The sequence below is a fragment of the Budorcas taxicolor genome, chromosome 19, assembly GCF_023091745.1.
Source record: "Budorcas taxicolor isolate Tak-1 chromosome 19, Takin1.1, whole genome shotgun sequence".
NCBI classification, from domain to species: domain Eukaryota; kingdom Metazoa; phylum Chordata; class Mammalia; order Artiodactyla; family Bovidae; genus Budorcas; species Budorcas taxicolor.
Window position 1 is genome coordinate 14,833,821 of NC_068928.1, and position 12,350 is coordinate 14,846,170.

Consider the following 12,350-nt stretch of genomic DNA (forward strand, 5'->3'; position numbering starts at 1 on the left):
GGAGGGAACAGATTCTAGATAGGGTAATGAGGCAGCCCTGGAGGAGCTTGGCACGCCCTGGATCCAGGGGAGGAAGAGAGACAGGGACGGAAGGGGGAAGGAAGGAGACAGAGAGAGAGAGTAGCTGACCGAAGATCCTAGGTTTCCAGTAAGAGTTCTTCTGGTCTGTCTCTGCTTCAGTGCCTCATCTGTTATATGGGGTGAAAAGAGTCATGAGGATTAAATGAGTTACATATGTAAAGCACTTAGAACAATGCCTGACACATTGCTATTATTGTTATTATTATTTGTTGTTATAATAATTGTTAATAACAATACATATTGTTATTATTATTATTATAGCTGCACACTGTTGAAGACTGCAGGAATTTTTTGCTTCTATACTCACGTATTATTAATTTATTTCAGCCATTTAAAAAAGAATACTAGGACTTCCCTGGTGGTCCATTGGTCAAGAATACGCCTGCCAATTCAAGGTCATGGGTTTGATCCCTGACCTGGGACAATTCCACATGACTTGGAGCTACTAAGTCTAAGCACCACAACTACTGAGCCTGTGCTCCTGAGCCCATGAGCCATCACTAGAAAAGCCACCGCAAAGAGAGGTCTGCATAGGGCAATAGAGAGCAGCCCTCGCTGGCCTTAACTAAAGAAAGCCCATGTGCAGCACCCATTACCCAGAGCAGCCAAAAATAAAAATTAATTATTTTAAAACTTAAAAGAATCCTAATTTCTGCCTTCAATCCCATGGGTTCTGGTTTTATAAGCCATTCCCATTTCCTATCTCTGTGATCTCAGGGGAAATCAACTGGCCAGAGCCTTGAATTACTCATTGGTAAAACTGGGGCTCCAAAATCACTGCAGATGGTGACTGCAGCCATGAAATTAAAAGACACTTACTCCTTGGAAAGAAAAGTTATGACCAACCTAGATAGTATATTCAAAAGCAGAAACATTACTTTGCCAACTAAAGTCCGTCTAGTCAAGGCTATGGTTTTTCCAGTAGTCGTGTATGGATGTGAGAGTTGGACTGTGAAGAAGGCTGAGCGCCGAAGAATTGATGCTTTTGAACTGTGGTGTTGGAGAAGACTCTTGAGAGTCCCTTGGACTGCAAGGAGATCCAACCAACCCATTCTGAAGGAGATCAGCCCTGGGATTTCTTTGGAAGGAATGATGCTAAAGCTGAAGCTCCAGTACTTTGGCCACCTCATGTGAAGAGCTGACTCATTGGAAAAGACTCTGATGCTGGGAGGGATTGGGGGCAGGAGGAGAAGGGGACGACCGAGGATGAGATGGCTGGATGGCATCACGGACTCGATGGACGTGAATCTGAGTGAACTCCGGGAGCTGGTGATGGACAGGGAGGCCTGGCGTGCTGCGATTCACGGGGTCGCAAAGAGTCGGACACGACTGAGCGACTGAACTGAACTGAAAACGGGGGCTAAGAATCGCTATTCTGAAAAGACAAAAGGTTGTCAGTATCCTGCAAAGCACTGGGAGAGACTGAACGCCGAGGCGGCCACCGGTCGGCCAAGGGTAGGGTGTGGAGGCGGGTACCAGCTGAGCCCACGCCCAATGCCAGAGGCCTGGCGGGGCGCGGCACTTCCCCGCCGCGACACCAGGGGGCGATGAGGCGGGCTGCGGCGCCGCTGAACCACGGCAGCGGCGCTCCATCACGCTGGAGTTACCGCCTCCACGTGGGGACGCAGGATGGCGGCCGCGGCCGCGGTGGGTGTGCGTGAGTGCGGGCGGGGCCCGCGGCCGGGCTCTCGCGCCCGCTTTCCCGAGGCCGGAGGGAGGCGGGAGTGGTGGCCCTCGGGTAACCGAGCCGCGGGAGTGACGCCCAACGCGCTTGTCCGTACAGGACGGGGCGGCGACGCGCGACGTGCAGCGGCTGCTCGTGCAGTTCCAGGATGAGGGCGGACAGCTGCTGGGCTCGCCGTTCGACGTGCCGGTGGACATCACCCCGGACAAGCTGCAGCTCGTATGCAACGCTCTGCTGGCCCAGGTGAGCTTCGGGCACGCGGGGGATCGGAAGGCCGAAGGTCTTGGGTACCAGGGCCCCCTCCGCTCCCCCGAAGTGCTGACAACCCGGCCTTGCGGTCTTCCCTTGGGGAGGGTCGGAGGATGTAATTCGAGTGAGCGATTTACACGCCCATCTTCAGGGCCCACCTGCGGAGAGACCGCGGGTTTTGAACACATTGGGCGCATCATCACACTGATTCCTTGTCGCAGCCCCCCACTGTCTCCCCGTTGTCATTAACTTCCCCATTTTACAGTGTTCAGTTCAGTTCAGTTCTGTCGCTCAGTCGTGTCCGACTCTTTGCGACCCCGTGAATCGCAGCACGCCAGGCCTCCCTGTCCATCACCAACTCCCGGAGTTCACTCAGACTTAGGTCCATCGAGTCCGTGATGCCATCCAGTCATCTCATCCTCGGTCGTCCCTTTGTCCTTCTGCCCCCAATCCTTCCCAGCATCAGAGTCTTTTCCAATGAGTCAGCTCTTCGCATGAGGTGGCCAAAGTACTGGAGCTTCAGCTTTAGCATCATTCCTTCCAAAGAAATCCCAGGGCTGATCTTCAGAATGGACTGGTTGGATCTCCTTGCAGTCCAAAGGACTCAAGAGTCTTCTCCAACACCACAGTTCAAAAGCATCAGTTCTTCGGTGCTCAGCCTTCTTCACAGTCCAACTCTCACATCCATACATGACCACAGGAAAAACCATAGCCTTGACTAGACGGACCTTAGTTGGCAAAGTAATGTTTCTGCTTTTGAATATGCTATCTGGGTTGGTCATAACTTTTCTTCCAAAGAGTAAGCGTCTTTTAATTTCATGGCTGCAGTCACCATCTGCAGTGATTTTGGAGCCCAGAAAAATAAAGTCTGACACTGTTTCCACTGTTTCCCCATCTATTTCCCATGAAGTGATGCCTACGATCATTCGATTGTGTGTAAGATGCTGTGCCGTAGGTGGTAGATTTGGAGTTAGAACTCAAAACGTCAGACTCAGAACTTCTGCTCTCCTAAGCTGCTCAGTCAGCTCAGTCGTGTCTGACTCTTTGCGACCCCATGGACCGCAGCACGCCAGACCTCCCTGTCTATCACCAACTCCCGGAGTTTACTCAAACTCATGTCCATTGAGTCAGTGATGCCATCCAACCATCTCATCCTCTGTCGTCTCCTTCCCCTCCCGCCTTCAATCTTTCCCAGCATCAGGCTCTTTTCAAATGAGTCAGTTCTTCGCATCAGGTGGCCAAAGTGTTGGAGTTTCAGCTTCAACATCGGTCCTTCCAGTGAATATTCAGGACTGATTTTGCTGCTGCTGCTAAGTCGCTTCAGTCATGTACGACCCCATAGACACCAGCCCACTAGGCTTCCTTGTCCCCGGGATTCTCAAGGCAAGAACACTGGAGTGGGTTGCCATTTCCTTCTCTAATGCATGACAGTGAAAAGGGAAAGTAAAGTCACTCAGTCGTGCCCAACTCTTGGCGACCCCATGGACTGCCGTGGGGTCCTCCGTCCATGGGATTTTCCAGGCAAGAGCACTGGAGTGGGGCGCCACTGCCTTCTCCACCCTAAGCTGCTAGTGTTTATCAAGATGCTGCCCTCTGTTGGCGGTGGGCTTCTCTGGTGGCTCAGTGGTAAAGAATCAGCTTGCAGTGCAGAAGACACTGGTTCGGTCCCTGGGTCAGGAAGATCCCCTGGCGAAGGAGATGGCAACCCACTCCAGTATTCTTGCTTGGAGAATTCCAAGAACAGAGGAACCTGGCGGGCTACAGTCCATGGGGGCCCAAAGAGTCAGACAGGATTTAGCAACTGAACAACAACAACAACGACGACATTGGAGGTGGGGGAAGTTGCTTAAAACTGCAGTACCTGGGCCCCACCCCACACTTACTACACCAGACCCAAGGGTGAAGCAGAGAGTCTGCATTTTCAATCAGCTTTTTGGATCCTTCTTACACATTATAGAGCCTGGTGTGGTGGTTTAGAAAATGCCTTAAATGCTATATACTAATTCTAACCCTGGACTTCTGTCTGAAGAACCTGAATTAGTCATTAGCAGTAGGACATTGGGCGAATCACTTGGTCGCTCTGTTTTTTCAGTATGAATGCCTATCTGTCAGGGTGGTTGTGAGATGCAGATAAAGGATTCTAAAGTGATTTGTAAATATTCTGGAGGTGATCTTGAAGGACTGAAAAGGTCTTGCTCAATGGGTAATAATGGGGGTTTCCCAAGCAGGGTGGCTGAAAAGAAGGCTTTGCCTGCATACAGCTTGCAGAGGGTGGGGAGGGGAGGGTACCCCGGTGGAGGCTGCCCTGCCCATCCTTTGATAGGGGGTTTCCCTTTTCTGTTGTCCTCCAGGAGGATCCCCTGCCACTGGCTTTCTATGTCCATGATGCCGAGATCGTCTCCTCGCTGGGGAGGACCCTGGAGTCCCAGGCGGTGGAGACAGAGAAGGTCTTGGACATCATTTACCAGCCACAAGCTATCTTCAGGGTTCGCGCTGTGACCCGCTGCACCAGCTCCTTGGAGGGTCACAGTGAGGCGGTCATTTCCGTGGCCTTCAGCCCCACAGGAAAGTAAGGACAGCTGCAGAGTCATGGAGGGGAGTGTGGGTGCAGCTGTTGGCTGGGGTGGGGGGACCCCCAAGTTATGCTCAGTGGGGCCTCTGGCTGCCTTTCCTTGACCCAAGCTCTGGGCTCAGGGTGTAAGTAAGTGACTCACCCACTGAAATTTTGTCCCCAAAGGCCAAGGACACCTGCCTTGGAGGAGCCCTTCCTGGACTTGCTCTCAGGAGAGCTGAGCTGCAAGCTCGCCTCTGCCCCTTCCTTGCTGTGTGACCTCGGCAAGTCACTTAACCTCTCTGTCAGTCGTTCCTCTGAGAAACAGAGTTTATTTGCTTCTCACAATCCTCTGAGGATAATAAGAAGCTTAAACTGGTTATGGTTGTGGCCATTCCTTTCAGGAAGGACAAGGAGAGAAATTATCTCCTAGAGTCTTCTCCCAGACGGCCTGGGTGTTATAGTTCTCCTTTTCAGAAGAGAGAGAAATTTCCACTCCCAGATTCTGTTCCCAGAAGACAATTGAATAGGCTGCTGGAATGTACATGTGCAGTGTTTTGGGTGGGGCCCAACCCAACCCCTTGTCCCCAGTGCAGAGGTCAGGCTGCCCCTCTTCTTCCTCAGGTACCTGGCCAGTGGCTCCGGAGACACGACAGTTCGCTTCTGGGATCTCAGCACTGAGACGCCACACTTCACATGCCAGGGTCGGTAAGCACACAGTTACCCACAGAGCGGGGGTTGATACAGTGGCAGGCGGATGATTCTTTCAGCTCTTTAGTTCCTGGGAGGCCCAGAGCGCACTCCATCCTCTTAATATCCAGTTAGCGGTTGCCAGTTCCTAGGTTGAGACTTTACCCTTGAGCCCCACTAGCCACTTACAAACAAGCAGAGACTGGACCCAAAAGTCAGTGTGAGGATGCGGGCAGGGACTGGCTGGCTGGTAGCAAGGAGAACTGGACTTAAGTCCGGTCTCTGCCATAGTAGTCCTTAAACTTGAACATGCATCAGAATTACCTAGAGGGCTTGTTAAAATACAGATTTCTGGGTCCCACCCCCAGAATTTTTGTCTCCTCCGGTCTGGGATGTGGCCTGAGAATTTGCATTTCAAGTTCCCAGGTGGTACTGATGCTGCTGGCCTGGGAGCCTCACACTAGTGAGGTGACCTGTTTGTAGGCCTTGCTTCCTTTCTAAGCTTCAGTTTTCTCATCTGGAAAATGGGAGTGATACTTCTCGCGTTGTTCCATAGTCTAGAGTTATCGTGAGAATTGTAAGGGGGCTGACGTGTGCAAGAATTTTATATCACATGGCACGTGAGGAGCTGTTAGAAAGTGGTAGTGTTATCTGTGCAGCAGGTGCATGGCTCTAGCCCTTGGGGAGGGTTTGCCATTTGCCTAGGGAGTCTCATCCCTTCGATCGGTGTTTGAGCGTTCATTTATTTGGCAGCTAGCTATAGCACGTTCTGCAGTATGCCAGGCATTGCTGAGTGTTTGGGATAAAGACAGGTGTGGCCCTCCTCTCTCCCCTCCCTGCTTTCCCAGGACACAGACACTGGGTCCTTAGCATATCCTGGTCCCCAGACGGCAAGAAGCTGGCTTCAGGCTGTAAGAATGGCCAGGTAGATGATGCTTGGGGTACTTAGGTGGGGACCCTGGAGTCCCTTCCTGGGAGTACCTCAGAATGAGGTACTGGGGTCTTCGGGGAGGGGTGGCTGGGGGCTATGGGCAGAGGACCTTGGGTGGGGCCAGAGGAAGGTTGGGGAGGGTTATTTGATGAGCTTCTGTCCTGCAGATTCTCCTGTGGGACCCAAGCACAGGGAAGCAAGTGGGCAGGGCACTCACTGGCCACAGCAAGTGGATCACAGCCCTGAGCTGGGAGCCGCTCCACGCGTAAGTGACACTGACAACTGGGGTGAATGGGGAGCCAGGGGTTCAAAGCTGTACCCTACCCGTGCTCGGTGCAGAGGAGTCTTAGGGGACAGGGTGGGGGCTCTGACTGGCAGTGACAGCGTGGCAGGCAGTGGGGAAGGTCGTCTGCACCTGTGGGTGGGGGTGGTGGGTGCTCATCACAGGCCCTGAGAGCCACCTTGCAGCGCCACCAGATGGTGGGGTCAGGAAGCCGTCGAGACGTTATCCCCGGCCTTCGAGCTGGGCATCGGGAGGCAGCGTGGGAAGACAGGCATTGCCTGCTCAGAAGTGAGGACCCGTCTCTTCCTCTCCAGCAACCCCGAGTGTCGCTACGTGGCCAGCAGCTCCAAGGACGGCAGCGTGCGGGTCTGGGACACGACTGCGGGCCGCTGCGAGCGCATCCTCACCGGGCACACGCAGTCAGTCACCTGTCTCCGGTGGGGAGGGGACGGGCTTCTCTACTCGGCCTCCCAGGACCGCACCATCAAAGTCTGGAGGGCTCATGATGTAAGAGCTGGGAAGGGTCCGGAACCAGCCTGGGGAAATCGCTGGTCAGGGATGTCAAACCACTGTTTCCTGAACTTGTTCCGGGAACTGCTCAGGGAGGTGCTTTTGAACAGTGGGTCCTGGGGTCGGTGCCACGTTATAGCGGAGAGTCCAGGGCCCCTGAGCATGGTCAGGCCCTGGAATTTCCTGCTGTTGGAAGCCTATTTAGGTTTATCAGGCCTGCTGTATCGCAAACTTACTGGACTAGAGCCCTTTCTCCCTGACATTTCTCTTCTGTGAAACATATTTTCAGAAACACTGATCCGACCAGAGGGTTCGAGTTTTGATTCCGATCACAGTGAGTGATCTAATGGATGATTTGATTCAGATCACAGTGAATGAGGGCCCTGCTTCTGAGTCCTGTGGGCACCCCTGTCTTCTGGGGCTGACCTGGACATTCATGTTCCCAGGGGTGCAGACTGCTCTGTGGGCATCTGACCTGTCTCCGTCCACCCTAGGGCGTGCTGTGCCGGACTCTGCAAGGCCACGGCCACTGGGTGAACACCATGGCCCTCAGCACCGACTACGCCCTGCGCACGGGGGCCTTTGAGCCTGCTGAGGCCTCAGTGAACGCCCAAGACCTCCGAGGGTCCTGTGAGTGAGCGGGAGGAGGCAGGGAGGAAGGGCTGCTTGAGAAGGAGCCGGCTCTCTGGCTTCACGTGTGAGGGGCCAGCCTCGGCTGGGTGGGGGGGGTGCTTGCTGTCCGTATTGAATTTTCTCATCAGCCTTGTTCCTTCTTCCCTTTGGTGCCTGGTCACAGTGCAGGAGTTGAAGGAGAAGGCCCTGAGCCGCTACAACCTCGTGCGGGTGAGCGTCCCCAGCATCCCCAACTCCATGCGGGGTTTCTCCTCATCCCCCAAACCCTGCACAGGCTCAGTACATAATGTACTATTCCCCCAAAGTTCTTCCTTTACAATTCTAAAATCTTAGTGTGCTGGGGATCATTTTATTTCACTTTGGTTTTGTTTTGTTTTGGTTTTTTTGCCTATCTATTTATTTGTAATTCTAAGGTACCCCTGTTTATTTATTTTGGCCTCAGAATTCAGGCTCTTAGTTCCCCAACCGGGGACAGAGCTCCTCTCCCCTGCATTGGGAACATGGAGTCTTAATCACTGGACACCAGAGAAGTCCCTCTCTTTTTAAAATTTCATTTAGTTTCAGTAACACATTCAGATAGTCTAGGGTTCAAAGAACACAAAAAAAGGAGGTGGTGGAGAGCCTTTCATCTCTGTGGCTCCTCCTGGAAGCATCCAGCGCTCCCAGTGTCTCATGTCTCCTTTCCGAGACTTCACATACACGTGTATGTGTACACTACACACAGTGCAGATAGACACGAACACAAGGCCACATATAAAACCCTCCCCCCTTTTAAGATACCACTGTGGGACGTCCCTGGCGGTCCAGTGGTTAAGAGCCCACGATTGAGCAGACAGTGGTGTGTTCGCCTCTGAGGTCGGGTCTCCTCCCTGAGACCGTGTGCGCTTTCTTGCCTCCGTAGGGCCGGGGCCCAGAGAGGCTGGTGTCTGGCTCAGATGACTTCACCCTGTTCCTGTGGTCCCCGGCAGAGGACAAGAAGCCCCTGGCACGGATGACGGGGCACCAGGCCCTCATCAACCAGGTGGTCTTCTCCCCAGACTCCCGTATCATCGCCAGCGCCTCCTTCGACAAGTCCATCAAGCTGTGGGACGGCAGGACGGGCAAGTGAGTGGGGGGTGTGGGCCCGGGAGGAGGGGCGCTCCCCCTCCGGACGGAGCTCGGCTCTGCTGCTTTCTCGCTGTGTGGCTCTGGCAAGTGGTTGGAGGGTTTTTTTTAATATTTATTTATTTCGTTTTTGTTTTTGGCTCTGCTGCACCTTCGTTTCCGCTCGCGGGCTTTCTCTAGTTGCAGTGAGCGGGGGCCACTCTCTAATTGTGGCGTGCGGGCTTCTCATTGCAGTGGCTTCTCTTGTTGTGAAGGTTCTAGGTGGGCGGGCTCAGTAGTTGTGGCACGCGGGGTGGGCTTAGCTGCCCCGAGGCATGTGGGATCTTCCCAGACCAGGAAAGAAGCGAACCCATCCCCTGCGTGGGCAGGTGGATTCCTAAGCACTGGACCACCAGGGGAGTCCCTGGATTTTCTGAGCCTCTGTTTCCTCTTCTGAGTGTGCAGACCCCTTACCTCTGAGCCTTATCACAAGGATTAAAGGAGGTGGTATGTTCAGCACCCTCACTAAGCGGGCGCGGAAAATGGCTAGTTCCTTGTACGCCTAGGGAGAGAGATGGTCTGAAAGCCGGCCAAGGGCCGGGGATGCGGCGGGTAGTGTAGCTCTGTGGTCTAGTTGTTATCTGGCCCTCCTTACAGTGGAGTCCACAGATCTGACAGTGCGTTACCTGTCTGGGAGCTTGATGGAATTGCAGAACCCTGGGCCCCAGCCCAGAGCTTGGGGATCAGAACCCGCCATTTAAGGTCACCTTTCAGGTCTGAGAAGCAGTGGTGTGACGAGGCACAGCGCCCTCGCAGTTGATAGGAGGAGAGGTCGAGGCATGGGTGGGGGAAGGAGTGGGGAAACACTCCTGAGGCCAAAGGGGGACTTACGTGTCCGTCTCCGTGTATCTCCACACCAAAGTCCTTGAAATAGGCTGTTCGGTTCCCTTTTTTTTTTTTTAATTCATTTACTTGGCTGGGTTGGGTCCTAGTTGCAGCGTGAGGGGTCTTCATTTCGGCATGTGGCCTTCTCTACTTGCAGACATGGGCTCAGTTGCCCCGTGGCATGTGGGATCTTAGTTCCCCAGCCAGGGATCAAACCCGAGTCGCCTGCATTAGAAGGTGGATTCTCAACCGCTGGACCCCCAGGGAAGTCCCCAGCTCCTTTTTAAGACAAGGAAACAGTCTCAGGCCCAACGACTTGCACCAGCAGACACAATCATTCTGTCCTGACCAGGTCCCAGTGGCCCGGCCCACTGTTCCTCCATGCCACCTGTCAGCAGGCACCTGCTGGGGTGGGCAGAGCAGGGGGTGTCATGCAGATGGGCCAAGAGATGGGGGCATTGGAGTCCAAGGCTTGCAAAGTTGAGCAAGTGTGGAGGCCCGGCAAGAAGCATCCTAGGAGCACTTTTACAAAATCGCAATGACCAGCAGAGATTAAATTGATCTGGGGTGGGGGCCACGCAGTGAGATTTTATACAGGTCCCCAGGTAATCCTGACATGCAGCCACGGTTGAGAACGACTGCTGGGGGCCTCGAGGACCCTTCAGACGTGTTCCAAGGTCTCACATCTGTCCTCATCGCCCTCCCCCCGGCCCAGGTACCTGGCCTCCCTGCGCGGCCACGTGGCTGCCGTGTACCAGATCGCGTGGTCGGCTGACAGCCGGCTCCTGGTCAGCGGCAGCAGCGACAGCACGCTGAAGGTGTGGGACGTGAAGGCCCAGAAGCTGTCCACGGACCTGCCGGGCCATGCGGATGAGGTGCGGCCGACCCTCGTGGGCTGAGCAGGGGACTGAAGCCTGCCGCCCGACCCCAACCCTGCTCACTGCACCGCTGTCTCCCTCCCCCGTTCAGGTATATGCTGTCGACTGGAGTCCCGACGGCCAGAGAGTGGCCAGCGGTGGGAAGGACAAGTGCCTCCGGATGTGAGTTTGGGGGTAGGGTGGGGCGCAGTGGCGGCCGGTGTGCTTGGCTCTCCCGCCCTTGCCCTCGTGGTCGTCCCCCGTGGTGGAGAGTTCCACGGGCTCTCCACCTGCCCGGGCTCTCCCCCGTCGTGGGCTCCTGGGACTGTGCGGTGCCTCCCTTTCCTGAGCTGGGGTCACCATCCCATTCCCTGCCCTTGTTCACAGATGGAGGCGATGAGAAGCCCCCCAGGTCTCTGGGATCCCCACCTGGACTCAGCCTCCGCCCACTGCCTGCTCTGACCGGAGGCCTCAGGCTGGGCGATGACCTTGAGAACGAGCGTGGCCTGCTGTCCTCGGTCAGACCCCACGGGGGTCCCTCCGCAGAACGGGAGGTCGAAGGTCGCAGGATGTCGTCACTGAGCCCAGTCCTTGGCCATCATCTGGTACCTTGCTGGCGCGAGCAGCCGTGAAAAGCTGGGCGATGACCAGCTGCTGCCTTTTCTAAATGCTGTCTCTCTTCAGGGTCAGGCCCCGGATTCTGTGACCAAATAAATAATTTATATTTTGTGTGTTTGGGTTACGATTCCTGTCCTCGATGCCCAGGGGTCTATGCTGGGTCAGTTCATGCAGCTGGGCTACTCCAGTGCCATGCTGAGCAGGAAGCGACCTTTCCTTTCTTGCCACTGTGTCTACGAGGGAGAGGCTGGGGTGACCTGCTGAGGCCCGTCTCGTAGTAGCCAGAGGAGGCTCTTAAGGCTGTGTTGTCCCTTTTGGTGGCATGAGCCGCATGTAGCTGTTTGCGTGAACTAGAATTCATCCCAGTTAGAAGTGCACTTGTCGCGCTAGCTCGAGGCTGCTTCCTGGTCTGGACTGCACAGGAGAGGACGCTGTGACCATCACAGGGACTTGTGCCAGCCCTGCTGCTCTGGAGGGCTTTCCCTGACCTCATTTAGGGTCAGTGGGCTCTCGGGGTTCAGAGAGGAGTCCCCGAGGGCTCCCCCTAATGGGCCGTGCAGTGGTGCAGGCTCGGGCAGAAGTGGGGATGGTGTGATGGGGAGGGTGGCTCTCTGCCCCCCAAAGACTCACAGGGAGAAGGGAACCCCCCACCAGGACGTGCTCAGACCTTAGAGCAAGGTCTTAACCCCCGCTCACTTCTCTTCCAGGACCAGGTGCCTCTACTCGGGTTGAATTCCAGCCATCCTTGTATGGAGCACTCGGGGCCACAGCCTTTTTTGACTTCTTGGTCCTCCTCACCCTCCCCCACCCACATCTGTGTTTTTATGATTTTGCACCTTGCCTGGCTCTGGTTCTCAGCTTCCACCTGCCTGGTCTCTGCAGTGGGACTGCGTGTGGGGTGAAGGGAGGCAACGGGCTCTGAGGTCCCACTCTGTGCCAGGCTCCCTGCTGCTGGGCTCTCACTTGAGCCTCACAGTGACACTGCAGCCGTGCCTGGAAGGACCATGCCACGTCCCCAGGGTGGGGTACAGATGTGAAGAAACAAAGAGCCAAATAGGTTTCTAGCCTTCCTTAGTATTCCTTGGACACGTGATGAATGTAATTCACATAGGAGGGGAGGGGCATTTTGTCGTCAACCGCTTGGGAAATGCTGGCTAAAGCCAAGTAAAGCAGGTTTCTGTGCTGTCACTGCCCCTCCGCCCCAACCTTTTCTTTTTGGCCACGGCACACAGCACGTGGGATCTAGTTCCCTGACCAGGGATTGAACCCTCACGCCTTGCATTGTAAGTGCAGCA

General features: G+C 54.9%; 1 protein-coding gene across 1 annotated transcript; it reads left to right on the top strand.

The window, feature by feature from the left end:
• Positions 1–1,705: 1,705 nt before the first annotated feature.
• Positions 1,706–11,136, top strand: NLE1 (notchless homolog 1). Its single transcript, XM_052658246.1, has 13 exons — positions 1,706–1,728; positions 1,865–2,008; positions 4,366–4,583; positions 5,190–5,269; positions 6,104–6,180; positions 6,354–6,451; positions 6,784–6,976; positions 7,474–7,609; positions 7,776–7,822; positions 8,514–8,716; positions 10,296–10,455; positions 10,550–10,620; positions 10,825–11,136. Exons 1-13 carry the CDS (start codon positions 1,711–1,713, stop codon positions 10,835–10,837), a joined length of 1,458 nt encoding a protein of 485 aa, XP_052514206.1. The 5' UTR covers positions 1,706–1,710; the 3' UTR covers positions 10,838–11,136.
• Positions 11,137–12,350: the final 1,214 nt, after the last annotated feature.